This window comes from Dryas octopetala, chromosome 3 (assembly GCF_963921425.1).
Source record: "Dryas octopetala chromosome 3, drDryOcto1.1, whole genome shotgun sequence".
NCBI classification, from domain to species: domain Eukaryota; kingdom Viridiplantae; phylum Streptophyta; class Magnoliopsida; order Rosales; family Rosaceae; genus Dryas; species Dryas octopetala.
In genome coordinates, this window is record NC_141368.1 from 8,641,191 (window position 1) to 8,659,318 (window position 18,128).

The window sequence follows — 18,128 nt, forward strand, 5'->3', positions numbered from 1 at the left end:
GAATATGAAAAGAGTACTGTATATCCGTTATATATACATATAAAAAAAAAAAAAAAAAAGTTTATTTGGACAGTAAATTTTCAAAAATAATAAAGAAGAGTAAAATTGAAAAAGGGTCATCAATGACTAGACGCACCCAAAGATCTCTTGCAGATCTCTATCCTTGATCTGGTGGTAGGTTAAATGGACCCCACTGACCCCACATGTTCTGATATGATTCAAAAATGTATATGATAAGCAGATAACATTTCATAAGACCTCTACGTTCCCCTGCAAATGATACCTTTTCGTCGGGCTCACTCTCCCATAATGGCTCAGATTTTGTGGCCCACTTGAAAGAAAAGGGCTATGCACACCACCCTAATCCACTAAGTTGACCACCCCACTTAAATTTTTACCCCTTTGTGCCCATTTTGCCCCTGCATTAAAAAAAAAAAAACTCAGCCCCTCCAATTTGGCCGGCCACCCCTCCCAGCCCTCCCCGCCGCCGGTGCGACCCACCCAGCCCTCCCCGCCGCCGGCGCGACCCAGCCCTCCCCTTCGCCGGTCGACCCCGCCCACACCCAGCCCTCCCCGCCGCCCGATCTCCCTTCTCTCTCTCTCTGCCATCTTCTCTCTCTCCCCTCTATCTACCATCTTCTCTCTCCAGATCGGGGGTCGCGGCGGGGCTTGAGGTGAGGGGGTGCGGGCGGGCTAGGGATGGGTGCGACGGGGGTGCGGGCGGGCTGGGGATGGGTGCGACGGGGGCTGGGCTTGGGTGAGGGGGTGCGGGCGGGCTGGGGATGGGTGCGACGGCGGCTGGGGATGGGTGCGACGGCGGCGGGGTTTGAGGTGAGGGGGTGCGGGCTGGCTGGGTAGGGGTGGGCTGGCTGGGGGCGGGCTGGGGAGGGGAGGGGATCGGTGGGGGAGTGGTGGCTGGGTGGGGGAGGAGGAGAGGAGGGCAAAATGGGCAAAAATGGGCAAAAAATTGGGGGGGTGGTGCGCATAGCCCCCCCCAAAAAATATAGTAAATATTGGAGCACGCTTCTATGGGCTTAGGCTTAAACTTGAGGGTGTGGGCTTTACACCCCATGTTATTCACGTGAACTGTTTTGTTTTCCTTTTTCTTAAATCTGTATTCGCATGAACTTTGAGAGTCAAAAAGAGATTTATCTTAACATAGTATTTAGGGTATTGAATTGGAAACAAAATCTTGTTTTTCCTGCTTTCGATCCTTTTGTCACCTTTGATTAAATTATGTCCTCTCCTTCTCTTCCTTTTCTTTATGTTTTTTTTTTTTTTTTTTGTTGAGGAATGTTCCCTATCCATTTTGGTTTGCAAATATTAGGCCTGCCTTAAATGATTTTGAGCTCCATGATGTTGTATATATATGAAATTAATCTCGATTTGTTGATGCTTAAGATTCATACGAAACAGAACTACAAGAAACAAACTTCCCAAGAACCTAAGTACCAAAAATTCAAGTGGTACATTGGTACTACCATAAGGACCACTTACACTTGCACTACAAGAAATCTGATTTATTGTACTATTGAGTTGAATTTCACAGAGTTTGGGCTCCTTATTAAATGAGCTGCTGGGCAGTGTTTCAGTGTTTTGCTTTAAAGGGTATGCAGCATGCAGAATAGAGTAGAGACACTGTTACTTTAATACTTTGTAAGGTAGGGTAGGGCAGCACCACCCCAGACCGACAGAAGTTCAACGCACTGGAAGTCTGGAAGAGGCTGCATGCTCCATGCCTCCATATAGTTTATTCTTGTTGACTTTACTTTGGTTCTCTGTTTTTTTTAATATATATTTCAATTTTATTATTTATTATTTATTATTTTCTGTTATAATTAAATATATTATTTTGAATTGAATTTTGCCCTCTTTTATTGGAAATGATAAGTGATAAGCCTGTTGAGACTTGAGACCCAAGAAAAACCTTAAAACCAACCCAAACCCAACTATTGCTTATTTGCTTCTTTCATGAACATGAATCATTGGACAAAGGCTTTGTAAAAGGTCATCATCAAGTGAGTCTATAACCTCTGGTTAACTAAACCAAATTGAACATTATGGAGTGCAAGCAAAAGGTTGCGATGTATACCATTTTTTACAGAGGGACAAAAAGAGTACAGAAAGGGACCCAACTACAATTTACAGAGGGGGGGATTGCAAGTTGCAAGTGGGTGTGTGTGATGTGGACTGTGGAGCCTCGTCTTTCACAGTACACATACCAACAACAGCAGTAAAGGCCTTTATTAACGTTAAGAATAAGATTGACCAGCAAAAGCTAAGATACACCATAGCTATAGGCTATAGTGCTCTTTCTGTTGGCCGGAGATTCAAGAAGCATGCCGGGATTTCATCTGAAAAGAAAGCTGACAATGCCTGGTAATTACTGGAAAAGGCTAAGGGCCTAGGGACCCCTAAGGACTAAGGTCTAGTGTGTATGACTATGACCCCCCTATTCAAGTTGTCACCCTTTCCGAGATGTGTACTGTGTAGTACTTAGGGGTCAAGCCAATGACTAACATCACAGTCATTAGTTCACAGAACCCATATGGGTCATTGGAAATTTGGAATGACTCAAACATCCCTCTCAATGCCAAAAAAAAAACTCAAAATCTCATTTTCTAAAAGGTTTGGAAACTTCACATGGAGGGAACTGTGAACTCCCAACATTTTATATTTGAATTCTTGTGACTTGTTAGTACTTAGTACTTAGTATGCATTAATTTGTCCAATCAAATGTAATTTGGAAGTTTTTTTTTAAAAAACAAAAGAGAGTAAATTTTAGTTGCTTGGCAAACTGTTGAGACCCCCATCACAAATGCATTACAGCATAACAAACAAATATCTTCTCGTGACTCTCCAGACTTCATGAACATTCAAAATGATCAAAAACTAAGATCAACAGACAACAAATCATGCATTCCAACTCATTCATACGAATCGTATATAAATATAACATTATAGACTAACAAGAATCAAAACTCCCACTCCGATATCTACCACCCTATCATCGACTCAACCCGAAAACTTGAAAAATTTGTTTTTGTAATTTGTTGAAGAATGAAGCATCATCAATCATTCAATCACATTCAAAATTCAGAACCCACAACACCTTTTTTATCCTTCGGTTATTGAAAGAAATCCTCGACATCCCATTTACACGATCCGATATCCAAATCCAGCGAAATATCAGACAAATCTTCTTTCAATAGGGTTTCTGGTATACTCATGATTTCGTCCAAAAATATTGGACTCTGCGTATCGAAAAACACAAAATCTTGTTCCGGAAAGTCTTCAGCTTGAAGAAGTGGCTTCCACCCACCATCACTACTACCACTGAGAACAGAGGTGGGCGAGCAGAGACTAACCGCAACAAACTCATCAGTCTCTCGAGAAATCATGGGGTTGCTCGAATCGTAATCCGAGTTGAGCGAAACAGCATCGGTTTCGGGAGGAGGCTTGATGAGATTGGTGAAGGCCAGAGGTCCCTTGATGCAAATGGCAGCCTTGTCGTAAGCCAGAGCGGCCTCTTCGGGCGTGTCATAGGTGCCGAGCCAAACCCTCGTCCGCCGAATGGGGTCGCGAATCTCCGCCGCCCACCGCCCCCATGGCCGCTGCCGGACGCCTCGGAACCTCTTGCCGTTCGCCCCCGGAAAATGCTCCTCCTCCGTTCCTCTGCACCTCGCTGAAGCTTTCGCCTTTGGAGGCTTCCCATTCAACAGTTTCGAACAGTCTTCAATTCTCACTTCGTTGATCAGCCTCTTCACTCTGTGTTTCAAACTCGGCTGCTCTTCGTCGCTGGATGAATCTGTGGCATCTTTATCCGTTACCAAAATCCGTACTATTTTCGGCGCTCTGGCATTGGATTCCGGGGAATGCTTCGTTAGCGTTTTGACAAGCTTGTTAGTCACAGTTCGCTGCTCTCTGTACTTAGTTGAATTCATGCTTAACTAAAGGAATCTCTTGAGAGATGGAGCAAACAAGAAATTTCAATTGAAATGTTAACGAACAGTAAGTTAGTAACTGATGAAGAAGCATTGAGAAAAGCAAAAGCCAACTATAAATAAGAAGAAGAGAGAGAGCTGGGTGTGAGGAGTAGACGAGTCCAAAATGCCAATAATCGCGGTTTTAGAGGATCTTAGCAGCCTCCAACCTTTTCATTTTTCCTTAAATATAATAAAATAAATAAATAAGATTTCCTTCAAAATTTTAAATAATTTTGAAGTTTCTTCCTAATATAAATTTAAAAAGTCAATTTTTCTTAAGTGACAACTGACAAGTAAAATCAAAATCTCAAGATTTATTTATTGGTTGGCTACAGAATATATTTTGGTATCGCCACAAATAACTTGGATATTTACTTTAATTTCTCCCAATATCTCAATTCTTTATAAATTTTAACATATACACTCTTATTTTCATTTTAATGGAAATCTCATACATCATAAAAGAATTTTTGTGTGAAAAATGAAAGAAATCATGTTAGTATGATCTTTTCATAAAACTTACATGTTTGCCATGCCAATATAGGCTAGTTTTTATGACTGATATAGTGTTTTTTTTTTTTGACCAATTCATGACTGATATAGTGTTATTTCTTCATATCTATATTTATTTTTATTTTAATATAATTTATTAAAATTATATTTTCTTGAAAAAAAAATTTGTTTGCCAAACAAACATAAATAGGGACTCGGTTACAACTTTTCCTTGGCAATCAAGCATGTATCTCTGCCTCTCTCTTTTTGAAAAAAACAATCCTTAGTCAATTTTTTTTCGTTTTCATTTTGAATTTCATACCAAATATTGATTTTTCTATCCACAGAATAGGATAACATATCGGCTCTTGTTGATGCTTGCGCTCCAAGTTGCAAGTACATAGATTTTTCAGCCCCCAAAACTACAAATTTGTTTCTTACTTAGTTAACTAATAATAATATCTGTCGTCAATTACTTTATTTGATCAAAATCTGTAATTTATAACTGTTTTCTTCTGTCACTAAAAAAAATGGGCTGTTGACTGACCAAGGTCCAAGACCACCATTATTGCTGACTATTTTAAATAGAGAAAAAAACTCAAATAAGTTAAAGAAAGAGATGTTGGGTCAATTCTCAGTACGAGACTATGAGGTAAGGGGAGTTGGGACTGTGTAAAGTACGGATTTCATGGCTTTGGAATTGGGGTCAAAGGAAACTGCAAAGACTTTCTCTTCTCTTCTCATTTGTTGCTGTCTATCACTATTTCTCATTTGCTTCACAGTTCACATCACTTTCTTTTCATTTTCTTCTTAATGTTCTTCATAAATTAAAAAGGGTTTAATTTTTCTTTGGGCTTGCTAAGTCAGATTTAGAAATCTTGCTATGGTGTGGACATTGTATTGTATGCGGACGCGTGGTGGCCTTTAAATTCACGCTGGTTCACTTTTTTCATACCATGAAATCATAGGATATAGATTATGGACCCTTAAATCTGTGTGTATTGTATATTTCGTCTATATAATAACGGATCCCCAACTTTTAGAAAATCAGACCGAGTTACTCTATTTACTTGCTCCATAAAAATTAAGACAAACCGTGCTACCTTTTTCCTCTCTCATGAAAAGCAGAGGATGGACTAGGGAAAAATGATGTTTTACTAGGAAGGAAAAAGAATTCAGTGGAAAAAAGTAGGTTTGTTTTGATGTTTTGCTGCAGACAACCCAAGATATTTCCTGCTTGTTTCAGTCCCCTGTGGCCTTTATTTTATAGTAAGAGTGTATACACAATTTTGGCATATCTCCAAGCAATAGTTTCAATCCATACAGGATTCAAATAAATCATTGATGACCAAACTTTCTGAAAAAAGAGTAGAAAGTAGTCGTGACTCACCCATCTACTTCAAATTTCAAAATAAATAAAAATTCTCTTTAGAGATAAGAATTCAATAAGTTGATAGCACAAGTGATGGAACAAGTTGAAGGCTAGTGTGCAAAGATTTAATTACTTGTATCAATGTGGATGCCAGTAGTTTTCTTTGGTGTATAGTGTAAGATTGTATTCATGAGCTATCCTAATCTTAACTTCAAGGAATCCCAGTTAATAGTACAACTATTTCTAGACTGTAAAATGGGGGTGATGATGAAGAAAGCCAGGATATTTGTGGTTGCAGAAGAACAACTTGACAGCCAAGGAAACTTTTTTACCAAGGAAATAAAGTTCTCAACATCAGAATAGAAAGATAAGGCTAAATATAAATACGGACAATTCTTTTTTCCCAAATGGAACATAAGAAAATAAGAATTAGATGAGGAAAAATAATCAAAACTTGGTTGAACTTGAATGAGTCACACTCACACTAATTAATCAGTAATGGGAAAAATTAAGTATCAGACATTTCATCTGGCCTTTCCCCATTTGGAGGGTTGAGCCAGACATAAACAATGTCCTCCCCTACGACCTAGACAGTTGACTTTTTCAATTTACAGCCCAATGGTGCACTCAAACAATTTTTCAAATTGGTTAATGTTCAGTCTCATGATAACAAAGTTGTATTTCATGGCTGTCTTGTACTAGCACAGTGGTACGAAGTAGGTGCACTCTTAACTTCCCGAACCTTTAACCTATTTTAGTGCTAACCTATTACCCTACTCTCCCTCACCACTTGAATTAACCAATTAATCCCATGAACTTAAAACTTCACCCACATTTGAAATCCTCAAAATACAGTTTTGCATGAACATCCACCTCCTAGTTAATGCATTATCACATTTAACACTTGGTCGTGATTTAGATCTCAGAAAAATCAAACCTTTTCTAGATGTTCTAGGTAGTAAAATCACGCAGCTAGGTCATGAGTAAAACTTCCAAAACATACACCTATGATAAGAAAGTTTTTTTGTAAGGCATTGGGGTTAACATGTCATCATGCATCAAATTGACATGGAGAAGGTTTTAATGCCAACAAACTTTTAATTTCACATATAGACAGTACATTGAACATTAACAGCTGATCTTTCATTGTTTCTAAGATAAAAATATCCATTAAACCACCTAAAACATTGTCATGATTTAAGTGGGGGCTGCACGTAGATATATTCTTCAATGTCTATTACACCACGCTTCTTTTATACATAACAAGGAATACAAGTCGATGTCCTACATGCCCTCACCACAAAGCACACTAGCCCATAGCATACTTCTGGGTCCAGCTCCTTGCAGTTGTCTCGTACTTTGCCCGGTCTGTCTTGTACATATGAGCAATTTCTGGCACCAGGGGATCATCTGGGTTCGGATCCGTCAACAGGGAACAAATGGATAGCAACACCTGAAATAGGAAACAAGACCCTTTCCTACCCACTTAAAAACTGGCACATATGAAACAGTGAAAAGGGTGTAAAGCAACCATGCATTAACAATGGAGAGTAGATCCAATGGCATATGCTCCTTGATGGAAAGCCAGATGAGGGGTAGATGATGAGAATTAATTTATAAATAATTTTGTGCCCATCTGATTTTCCCAGTAACTTACATCTACTTTCCAAAAAGATGTTGGACAAAGTATTTAAATTAGACACCAACATCTGGACTTCAGCATGGAAAATATGCAATTATCTGTTAAGTTCCTCGTGGTAATCACAATCCCATGTCCATATTATCTTGGACTAGAGAAATTGATAACCTTTTAATACTAAATCATAACAAAGTCACTTAGAGATCAGAACCTTAGATATGGTCAGAGCAGGGCTCCACTGCTCTTTCAAAATGTCAAGGCAAATACTTCCATTGCTGTTGATATTTGGATGGAAGACCTTGGTCCTAAATGCAACCTGAAAAATTAAATTGGTGACAGATTAGAATAAATTAATAAATTTCATTTTTCAGTTTCTAAACTATTATACCAGACTGCCAGAGCATTGGAGACACTTCAAGACATGATAAATTAATAAAAATTTCATTACAAGGCGTCAATTTGATTATGAAGCTCCTCATAGATTATTTTTCAGGACATGGAACAGTCAAGCTTGATGTCATATAGGGGACAAGACCCACCAATATAAGGAGTGGCAGTCAGGCCTAGGAAAGCGGCCTAGGCCAAGCTTTCCTTGGCTAAGATCTAACCCAATAAACTTGACATAAGACCAGGTTGGGCCCTGGCCCTTGTACCTCTGGTTGGACCAGGCCAGGCAGGCCCATTTTACAACCCTTGTACCTTTGACCATAAAATATTATCTTAATCAGCAATATCCATCACTAAGAGCCTCATAAACACAACAATCATATTGGTCTAATCTTTATGGAATTGAATCCTACCGATGCAGGACACTGGACAGGGAAAGCAACTCAGAGAGAGTAGAAAGGAGAGAAGCAACAAAGAATACAAATTGGATGAAGCTAAATTAACAATTTCTACAAAAACATATTAAAATTGATGACATACCTTAGGTGGTTTAAATGGATAATCAGGAGGGAAATGAATGGTAACTAGAAAGACACCCCCTGCATAAGGACTATCTGGGGGGCCCATTATTGTTGCTTGCCAATGAAACATGTCTTCAGCAACAGGCCCTGTCATCAAAGACAAGTAATGTACCTCAAAATAGTTTCATAGCATACAATTATCAATGTTATTATAAAATATAATTCACTATACAACGTTCTAGCAACTAATACATGCTTTCTTCAGTAAATAGGAGTCAGAAAATTTCATTTCTTTCTTTCCTTTTATACAAAAACTAAGGAAATATTCGTGTTTCTCAGAAAATTTTTCTACGGAATAATTTTCCATCATGCACACACACACATATACAGGTTTACCAAACTCTCACAGCTAATACTGTAGAATCCTATTCCAGTCAATGGTGATCAACCATGAAAAATTCACTCTCGGCTGCAGTGTCCTTCATATAATACACATTCTAATCGTTCACACAAAACTGTCCACATAAGCTCAAGTCAAATTTCTGTTAGCACATTAGAAAACCAAAATTTCACAAGTTTTCAACAATTTTTTTTTCAAGAAAATTGCATTATGAGAAGAACAAATAAAAAAACAACCTTACAAGACACCCAAAGCCATAAACAAAGACCCTATATTTCATATTCAAGGCCTGTATATCTTCACAAATTAAATCACTCAACACACAACCCAATGTCTCAATATACCCAGATACTTTCATTGCCTTTATAATACAGACACACCAGCTGACCAGCTCCTGGTCATGTAAATCGTACTCAAACACATGCTTTCATTTCTTATAAATCAAAAAACGAGAATCTCCACAAAACCCAAAATTAAAAAGAAATAAAAAAACAACTAAACAAGCTCAAGCTAACACGCAGACATAATATATAACAAAATATAAAAATTTTATAACGACCCATGTCCGCAAACAAATAAAAATTCATAGATCGAGCTTCAAAAGAAGCTTAGGAAGCTGAAATTGGAAAGTAAACGCTAAAACCAACAAAAAAGAGGAATAAGAACATGGAAAATCGAAGAAGGAGATGGTACCTGCGCTGCAAGAGGTTGGGGGGTCCTTCTGGAGATCTTTGAGCTCCTTCAAGATCCGCTTTGAAGCCATCGATGAACCTCGTAGATCGTCACGGATCTAAGAGGAAAGGAGTTTCAGAAAAAAGGAAGAGAGAACGCACTTGACGAAGTGTACAATAAATTCAATAATAATAAGATGAGAAAGAGACAGAAGAGGAAATGAATGTAATACGTATTGTTATTTGTTAGTATGTGCCTAAGAGAGAGAGAGAGAGAGAGATGGATTCCAAGAGGTTCTGCTTTTATGTGAATCTTGTTCTACAAGGTCAAGATTAATTTTCGACCGTCCATTTTGATGACTTTGCTTTCATGATAACTTCAATGGTTCTGGTTCGATTTGGATAGTGCTTTAGTCTGACCACCAATTGGTGGTTCTCTAGGACCCACTGGACTTTCATAAATAAATTTTGGATTAACTACATTTTACACCCTGTAAGTTTGTATGTTTTTTATTTGTCTTGACCTCTCAAGCGTTATTTGCTTATATGAAAGTCATATAACTCACATTTTCTCCGAGTGATGAGAAGTCCATTCTAATTTCTATTGGAGTACATGTCATGTAATTCATGTTGGATGGCACATGTGGACAATTTAGGCGGAAAATAGGTATTTGATTTTATGAAGACGTCAATAATAGAGACTAGAGTGGACACCTCGTCATATACCACGTAAAAAAACACATGAGTCTCATATCTTCCACATAAGGCCTTCCACAGTGGTGAGCTTGAGAGTGAGAGTGAGAGTGCCCTGAAACTCTAATTTTGCTACAATGGGCCGGAATAATGAGAGTGAGGGTGAGTGAGGGTTAGAGTTGAGGGTGAGGAGAGGATCTGGTTGAGAGTGAGAGTGTGTGAGTTTTTTATCACAGTGGGTCCCACCGAAATCGAAAAGACGAAAAAGGGCAGAGAGAAGAATTAAAACCCTTCAGCACAGTCCGGAATTTTCGTTATTGGCAGGGGTATTTTTGTACTTGCGGAGGGAGAGAAAACAGTAGCCGACAAGCACTGTTCACCCAATAAAGCACCGGAATGGAAAAGACGAAAAAGGGTTTTTGACAAATTCAAAAAGCTGAGGCACGGTCCGGAATTTTAATTATTGGCAGGGGCATATTAGTACTTCGGAGGGAGGGATTCAAGTGGCCGACACGCCACTGTTCATCGCAGGTGCTGCCTCCCACTCGCCCACACGCGCGCTTGCTTCACACCGTTGGCCCAGATCACTTGCCCGTTGCAGATCAACGGTCCTCTTTTTAAGCCCGGTTTCAATTAAAAAAAAAGAAGGCTGCAACACGTGGCAGCGTCTGGAGGCTCAGATGAGTGTATCCGTTGGAGATCAACGGCTAGAATTAATTGACCGTTATAATGCAATTAAAAATACCAAAAAAATACCAAAAAAATTCAAAAAAATATTTAAAAATTCTGAAAAATTTATAACGGCTATTTCATCATTTTTCCTATAAATTGAGCATTCACACTTCATTTTTTCACACATCTATCTATCCAATTCATTCATTTTATCAATCTATTCAAATCACCTCACTTTTCCTAGAAAATTCTTTTTTTCCAATCATGGAAAATGCAAGGAAAAAGAATTGGTCCATTGAAGAAGAGGTAGCGCTTGTTGAAGCTTGGATGGAAAATTCGGAAGATTGTGAAATCGGATCCAATCAAAGAAACATGGAATTTTGGAATAAAGTGTACGATCAATTTATTCGGAAATGTCCTCTCGCCGTGAGGAATGGGCGACAAATTGGAGCGGTCATGGCTCACTTCAAGAAAATAGGGCAAGCCACCTCGAAATATCATAAATGTATCTTGGCGGCCGAACGATCACGCACTAGCGGGCAAAATCAAATTGATACGGTGAGTTTTGCTAATTAAACTCAAAAATTTTTGTTAATTAAATTCACATATTTATGTTTGATTAATATGTGTGTACTCTATTTTAAATTGTGTATACTTTATTTTTGCTAGTTAAACTCAAATATTTTTATTAATTAAATTCACATATTTATGTTTGATTAATATGTGTGTACTCTATTTTAAATTGTGTATACTTTATTTTTGCTAGTTAAACTCAAATATTTTTATTAATTAAATTCACATATTTATGTTTGATTAATATGTATGTACTTTATTTTAAATTGTGTATACTTTATTTGTGCTAGTTAAACTCAAATATTTTTGTTAATTAAATTCACATATTTATGTTTGATCAATATGTGTGTACTATATTTGAGATTGTGTATACTTTATTTTTGCTAGTTAAACTCAAATATTTGTGATAATTAAATTCAAATATTTGAGTACCATTTATAATTCATTAATTTGTTTTCATATTACTAGGTGACCTTTGCCAACGCACGATACCAAGCAATAAACCCGAAAAACCGTCCTTTTGCTTGGCACCATTGTTTTGCTAAGATGCAACACTTTGTGAAGTGGCAACATGCACAAACCGACACCCCCACTGATGCCGATACCGAAGCTGAAGCGGTTCAATTGAGCGCGGATGAGGATGCCCCGGCCTTTCAACCACTTAACGGTAGTCGCCCGAGGCCACCTGGTAGAAACAACTCCAAGAGGGCCAAACAAGTTGATACTAATGATGATGACCTTGCCGATAGTATCAGGTTTCTTTGCCACGGGCAGAAGGACATAGCTGCTTCACGCGACCGATTGATCAAAGAGCACACCGATTTCAAACAAAAGCAGCAAGATTATGAGGTCATGGGCAAGGACCTCACCAACATGCACGGAGAACAACGAGCGTTTTGGGAGGCACAACAGCGTGAGGTTTTGGCGAGGTGGAGGGCAAGTGCTGCTAACGAGGCCAATCAGGGCACGTCAAGCTCGGGAGGGTACTTCCCCAACACTGACTTTTCACAATATGACTGACGTGTCATTGTTTTTCCAACTATTTCTGTCGTGTACTTTATGTATGCATTTTATTATGAATTAAAATAAAATATCCTATTATTAAATATGTCACGGATTCCTTTACTTTTCCAAGATGATAAGATAGCCTGTTATGACTGATGATAAGATTTTGATTCGTTTAACTTTCCAAGATGATAAGATTATGATTCGTTTAACTTTCCAAGATGATAAGATAGCCTGTTATGACTGATGATAAGATTTTGATTCGTTTAACTTTCCAAGATGATAAGATTCTGATTCGTTTAATTTTCCAAGATGATAAGATTTTGATTCGTTTACATTATCACACCTAGTCTATAAATTTCACCATGTCGTGCCTTCACCAATTCACCCTGCTTAGTAATTGCAGAAAATTCGTTTACACTTTGCTTCAGGATGTCTACCCCCCACAATTATGATTCAGATGAAGAGATGTTTCAGGCACAACTAGACATGTACGATGACCAGCTCGCAAATATCACGGCGTGTGCCATGGCTGCTTACCGACGACATACACAACGAAGTGAAAGAAGGCCAATACATGGAGGCACATCCCAACCACGACGATATATCCCTCGAGACTGACAACTAGGCCATGGTCTTATTATGAGCAACTATTTCGACCCTGGAGCAAGATATACTGAAGAGATGTTCCGACGACGCTATCGGATGAAGAAATCATTATTCTTAAAGATGATGCAAGATGTGTGCAACAAAGATGTCTACTTCCAACAAAGACAAGACGCTACTGGAAGATGGGGCTGTACGCCAGAGCAAAAGCTGACTTCGGTCATGAGAATGCTCTCCGCTGGGTACTCGGCTGATGCCCCAGACGAGGGCTTCCAAATTGCCCAAACCACAGTGCTGGAGTCATTCAAGAAGTTCATAAGAGTTATTCCGGAGGTGTACGGAGCGGAATACCTCCGCACACCAACAGTGGCTGATCTCCAACGGCTATTGCGTAAGGCTAAAAAAAGAGGATTCCCAGGTATGCTAGGGAGTCTGGATTGCATGCATTGGGAATGGAAAAATTGCCCAGTAGGACAACAAGGGGCATATCAAGGCCATTATCACACCCCAACTGTGATATTAGAGGCCGTTGCCGGGTATGACACGTGGATTTGGCATGCCAATTTTGGTTTTCCAGGGAGCAACAATGACATCAACGTATTGGATGGCTCACACCTTTTTGATGATGAGGAGCAGATGCGAAACCATCAGATCAAGTATAAGGTTAATGGCAATGACTACACAATGGGGTATTATCTAGTGGATCGGATCTATCCCAAATGGGCCACGCTTATACAAACAATAACGAATCCGGTAGGAGAGGCAAGTCAGCTATTTGCAAGATATCAAGAGTCCTACCGGAAAGATGTCGAGAGGGCGTTCGAGATTCTGAGGGCTAGATGGGAGATTCTAAAAAAGCCCGCCAGAGGATGGAATGTCAATGATCTGGGCTATATTATGAAGACATGCATAATTTTGCACAACATGATCATTGAGGACGAGCGTCCAGAGAACGAGGACGATGAATCGGACGATGACATTGACCACGTTCAGGAAAGAATCTCCCGGGCTGTGGCACGGTATGACACTGAACCATATGATGGAGGCCAAAGTTATCAGCCAATTCTTTTAGAGCAACGGCTTTCTCGGGTTAGGTTGATACGGTCAACAACACTCCACCGGCAACTGAAGAATGATTTGGTCCAGCACCTTTGGACGCGAGAAGGAAGTCGTGGCCAAGCACGAGGCCGACGCCGGCGATGAACGCCGAAATGTTGAAGATGTCTCCAATACCATTGTGTGTTTGTTTGTGTTTGTGTTTGTGTTTGTGTTTGTGGTTGTCGTTTTGTGTTTGTTTGTGTTTGTTTGTGTTTGTTTGTGATTGTTTTTTGTTTTATTTGTTTATGTTTATTTATGTTTGTCTTAAATTTTCTTGTTTTATGTTGGTGAAATGAAATAAAGGTATTGGTGTAGACAAAATATAGAATTTATATTTTAGGTAATAAAATTATAATTTCAAATATAGTCAATATTGACCTTATATTAAAGATCTCTTTAAAATAAAACTAATGGTATAATTTTTATAAATATTTAAACTATAAATTATAACTTAACTATAACTTAATCTAACTTAGGCTTAATTTAATTATATACAATTACATTACTCTCAGCTCTTACTCTCAGCACCACTGTAGCTTCAGCACATATCACTCTCACTCTCAGGACAAAAAATCACTTTTCAGGCCAAAAAATCACTTTTCAGGCTATGTCTTACTCTCACTCTCACTCTCACCACTGTGGATGGCCTAAGCAAGTAACACTTCCAAATAAAGATCAAACATGATCGAACTACCGGATGATAGAAATTGAAAGACGAGTCTAACATTAAGGTGTATATTGTAGAGTTTTGAATGTCATGATGTTTATTGAAATATGACCTAGATTTAGAGGGTGCAAAGTATAATTAACATTTTTTTTTTTTTTTTGGAATAAGAGGAGGATTTAAATTTGGTTCCTTTATCTCTCAACATTCATAGAAATACTATTAAATTAAGAACTAATTAGTAGCATATATTTTTGTTTACATAGGTAATCATCCAATTCTTAACTTTTTTTATTCAAAAAATAATTTCACTTGGATTATTTAAGAGCTTATTATAAACATATTTTGTTTAATTATTTTGTCATTAACAATGTTTCTCCAATTGTTCATACACATTTCAATTTTCTCCAAATTACAAATTTTATTTCCCTTCATTTTCTTCAAGACAATATTCATTATTTTTTGGGTATAAGTGTATAACAAGACTATATGCATTCTTTTTTCGGTATAACGAGACTAGGTGGATTCATAAGGCGTGAGCCGCGTGTTAGAGTTCAAGTCACCATAGACTTTTTTTCACTATTTTGCTGAGAATCTCATATATCCTCCATCTATCTCAAAGAAGCTTTTTCCGATGAATCTTAACATTTATATTTTATCGTCTATAGAATCTATGACTCGTAATTTGTCTAACAAAGAAATATAGTTACGATTGTCAATTTTGTGAAAAGCGGCGGATCTAAGAATTGTTACTTACTAAAACAAGATGAATAAAAACACATACTCTTCTTTTATTTGAAAAATTAACCTGCGTCTTGAAGCATTTTTACAAACACATTATGGCATTCAAATATGTGGTTATACATTCTGGTGAAGAGAAGTCTTTACATTTTGTGATAAACTAACTTATATTCATAGTTAAATAGGTCATCATGAAATTTCATACTTTTCCCTGAATAAAGTTTTATCTATTTTCATTTAGGTTAAATGATAATACAATATGCACGTATTATATTTATACCGATCCTATGCCTAAATAATAAAAGAACACAAACCCATCATGTTCTTTTTTTCTTTTTGGCCATAAAACCCAACATGTTCAATTGCCTCAGAAGTAAGAAACATTCACACATAAAAGTATACATCTCTTGATACACAAACTGCAGATATCATATCACTGTCTTTGGTTCCTTTCCTTTACCAGGCAGCCACTCTTTGTAGTCATCCATAAGTTGTCTCCCACTCTTACCAAAGAGATAATATATATGTTGCACACTTGCACCTTATTTTACAAAAGGGAAAGAGAAGATGTCACACCTTGTATCACTAGTATTAATATATCATACATATTTTTTACAATAAATGTTGCAGATGGCAAAGTTGTACCAAGAATCCAAAGACCCTAACTTCCAACCCCACATGAGAAGCTTTATTGTATGAAAAATAAAAAAAGAGAGAGAGAGAGAGAGAGAGAGAGAGAGAGAGAAGGAAAAATAAAAATAATTTATCAAACCCAAGCAATCACCAAAAATAAAAAAGTAATTAAATAACTTTTCTGACCAAAAAAAAGAAAAATTAAATAACTTCTGCAACCCCCTTTGTTTACTGATATTCCCATTGCTTGAGAAGGTGATGGAAATCAAGCTTAAACAGGGACACACGTACTTCAGCCTGTGTTCTATTTTGTAAGCAAAGTATTGCAAAGGCTCATTATAGATATTAAGAGATAAATTAGCGAGAATATCCAGTCTTTACTCGATCTGTTGGTACAAATGTGTAGCTGCTTGAAAATTGCAGCATATATAATTATATATATATATATCCAGCTGACCAACACTTGTACCATCAACCTCCTTAATTAATTCACATGTGAGAGGACCCTGTCAGCGAATGTTGATCCTGCACTCAAATCACCAAGTTTACTCAGAAATGGAAACACCACAAAGTGACTCAAAGCTCATCAATATACATTCAACATAGAAATTTTTGCTTATGCCAATAATCATTTAATTTAGTAGTGACATATATTCAATATCTCTTTTGTCACAAAAGCTCTCTCGTAACGTAAAAAAAGATATATACATGTATTTATTATATGCATGAGATTTGAATTCAAAATTGAAAAATTGAATGAAGATAATTGTTTACCATCTGAAGGCATTGATGGTGCACCTGGGCATGTCACCAGCATCAAGACGCTTCAACCTGACACGTCCACACAAGACATCGATCTGCATCGTCCCTATCCTCCAGCCCTTCACAATGTACCCAATCCTGGTCTTGGCCTCCACACCCACCTTGATCTCCTTGCTCAGGTACTGCGCCTGCAGCTTCTTCCCCACCGCGTCGTCCACCTTCACCGCCTTCCCCGCCGCCACCACCTTAAAACTCGTCAGATTCCTGGGCTTCTGAGTGAACCCTCTCACCTCCTTCGGCCCCAGCCCGAATCCGACGTCGTTTTTGTCGTCCCCAATGTTGACCAATACCTCGATCCCCTCGCTGTAAAAAATGTCCAGTCCGCTGTTGGGGTTCTTGACTTCGAGCCCGGTGACGGTGTGGGTGTCGATGTAGGTTCCGCTGGGGCTCACGGTCTCGTCGAACCGGGGGATCTGGCAGGACCGCAAGTAAAAAACCGGGAGTTTCGGGTTGAAGAGGAGGTAGAAGACCCCGCCGGCCATGGCCAGCACCACCATCAGGATCAGGAAGAAGAAGCAGAGGAAGCAGCAGAAGATGCGGCAGAAGCTGCTGTGGCTGGAGGGGGGCTCGTGTTGGCGGAGCAAAGCGGGCGGGGGGACCGGTTTTTTCCTGGGCGGGGGTCCGGCCACCGGTCTGCCCGGTTGGTTCGGGTCTCTGTAACCCGGCGGTTTCTTCAGCTCCGGTTTCATTGCTGCTTGTTGTTGGGCCATTTTTGGCTCCACTCGGTCGAATTTCTCGCGTATATGTATGTGGGTTTCCAGATCGATTAGCAAAACCAAAAAGAAAACAATGATATATAGTTACTGAGAATATCTGATATATCGCGTATATCTTTTAATAATTGATGCACATTTTTAAGAGAATCTGAAATGTTGTGATCGGAGGGAAAAGGAAATGTTGGAATTCTGAGTTTCTGAGTTTCTGAGTTGCGAGTCCGAGTTGGGGATTCTGGGTGAGTGAGGGACGAGTGAGTACGTGGAGAGGGGAGGAGAAATGTGTGGAGAAGAAAGGAAATGGAAGAATTCAATTTCAGGAAATCGGATGACGAGAAGAGAGAGAGAGAGAGAGAGAGAGAGAGAGAGAGAGAGAGAGAGAGAAGGGATTTGGGTTGGGGCAGCAAGCAGCAATTTAAGCGCGAGATTCATGCGCGCCT

General features: G+C 38.7%; 4 protein-coding genes across 4 annotated transcripts; 1 reads left to right on the forward strand and 3 right to left on the reverse strand.

Annotated features, from left to right (window-relative positions):
* Positions 1-3,128: 3,128 nt before the first annotated feature.
* On the reverse strand, positions 3,129-3,944 carry LOC147290490 (ethylene-responsive transcription factor ERF069-like). The gene has a single exon (XM_086238571.1). The coding sequence runs from the start codon at positions 3,942-3,944 to the stop codon at positions 3,129-3,131; it is 816 nt and encodes a 271-aa protein (XP_086094697.1).
* Positions 3,945-6,928: 2,984 nt separating this feature from the next.
* LOC147290491 (ubiquitin-conjugating enzyme E2-17 kDa) lies at positions 6,929-9,703 on the reverse strand. The gene is made up of 4 exons (XM_086234694.1): positions 9,491-9,703; positions 8,417-8,544; positions 7,701-7,805; positions 6,929-7,303 (listed from the first exon to the last, which is right to left on the reverse strand). The coding sequence occupies exons 1-4, from the start codon at positions 9,558-9,560 to the stop codon at positions 7,160-7,162; spliced, it is 447 nt and encodes a 148-aa protein (XP_086090820.1). The 5' UTR covers positions 9,561-9,703; the 3' UTR covers positions 6,929-7,159.
* A 3,350-nt stretch (positions 9,704-13,053) lies between these two features.
* On the forward strand, positions 13,054-14,220 carry LOC147290492 (protein ANTAGONIST OF LIKE HETEROCHROMATIN PROTEIN 1-like). The gene has a single exon (XM_086235809.1). The coding sequence runs from the start codon at positions 13,054-13,056 to the stop codon at positions 14,218-14,220; it is 1,167 nt and encodes a 388-aa protein (XP_086091935.1).
* A 1,648-nt stretch (positions 14,221-15,868) lies between these two features.
* Positions 15,869-18,010, reverse strand: LOC147290493 (late embryogenesis abundant hydroxyproline-rich glycoprotein family protein). The gene is made up of 2 exons (XM_086234693.1): positions 16,928-18,010; positions 15,869-16,678 (listed from the first exon to the last, which is right to left on the reverse strand). Exons 1-2 carry the CDS (start codon positions 17,683-17,685, stop codon positions 16,663-16,665), a joined length of 774 nt encoding a protein of 257 aa, XP_086090819.1. The 5' UTR covers positions 17,686-18,010; the 3' UTR covers positions 15,869-16,662.
* Positions 18,011-18,128: the final 118 nt, after the last annotated feature.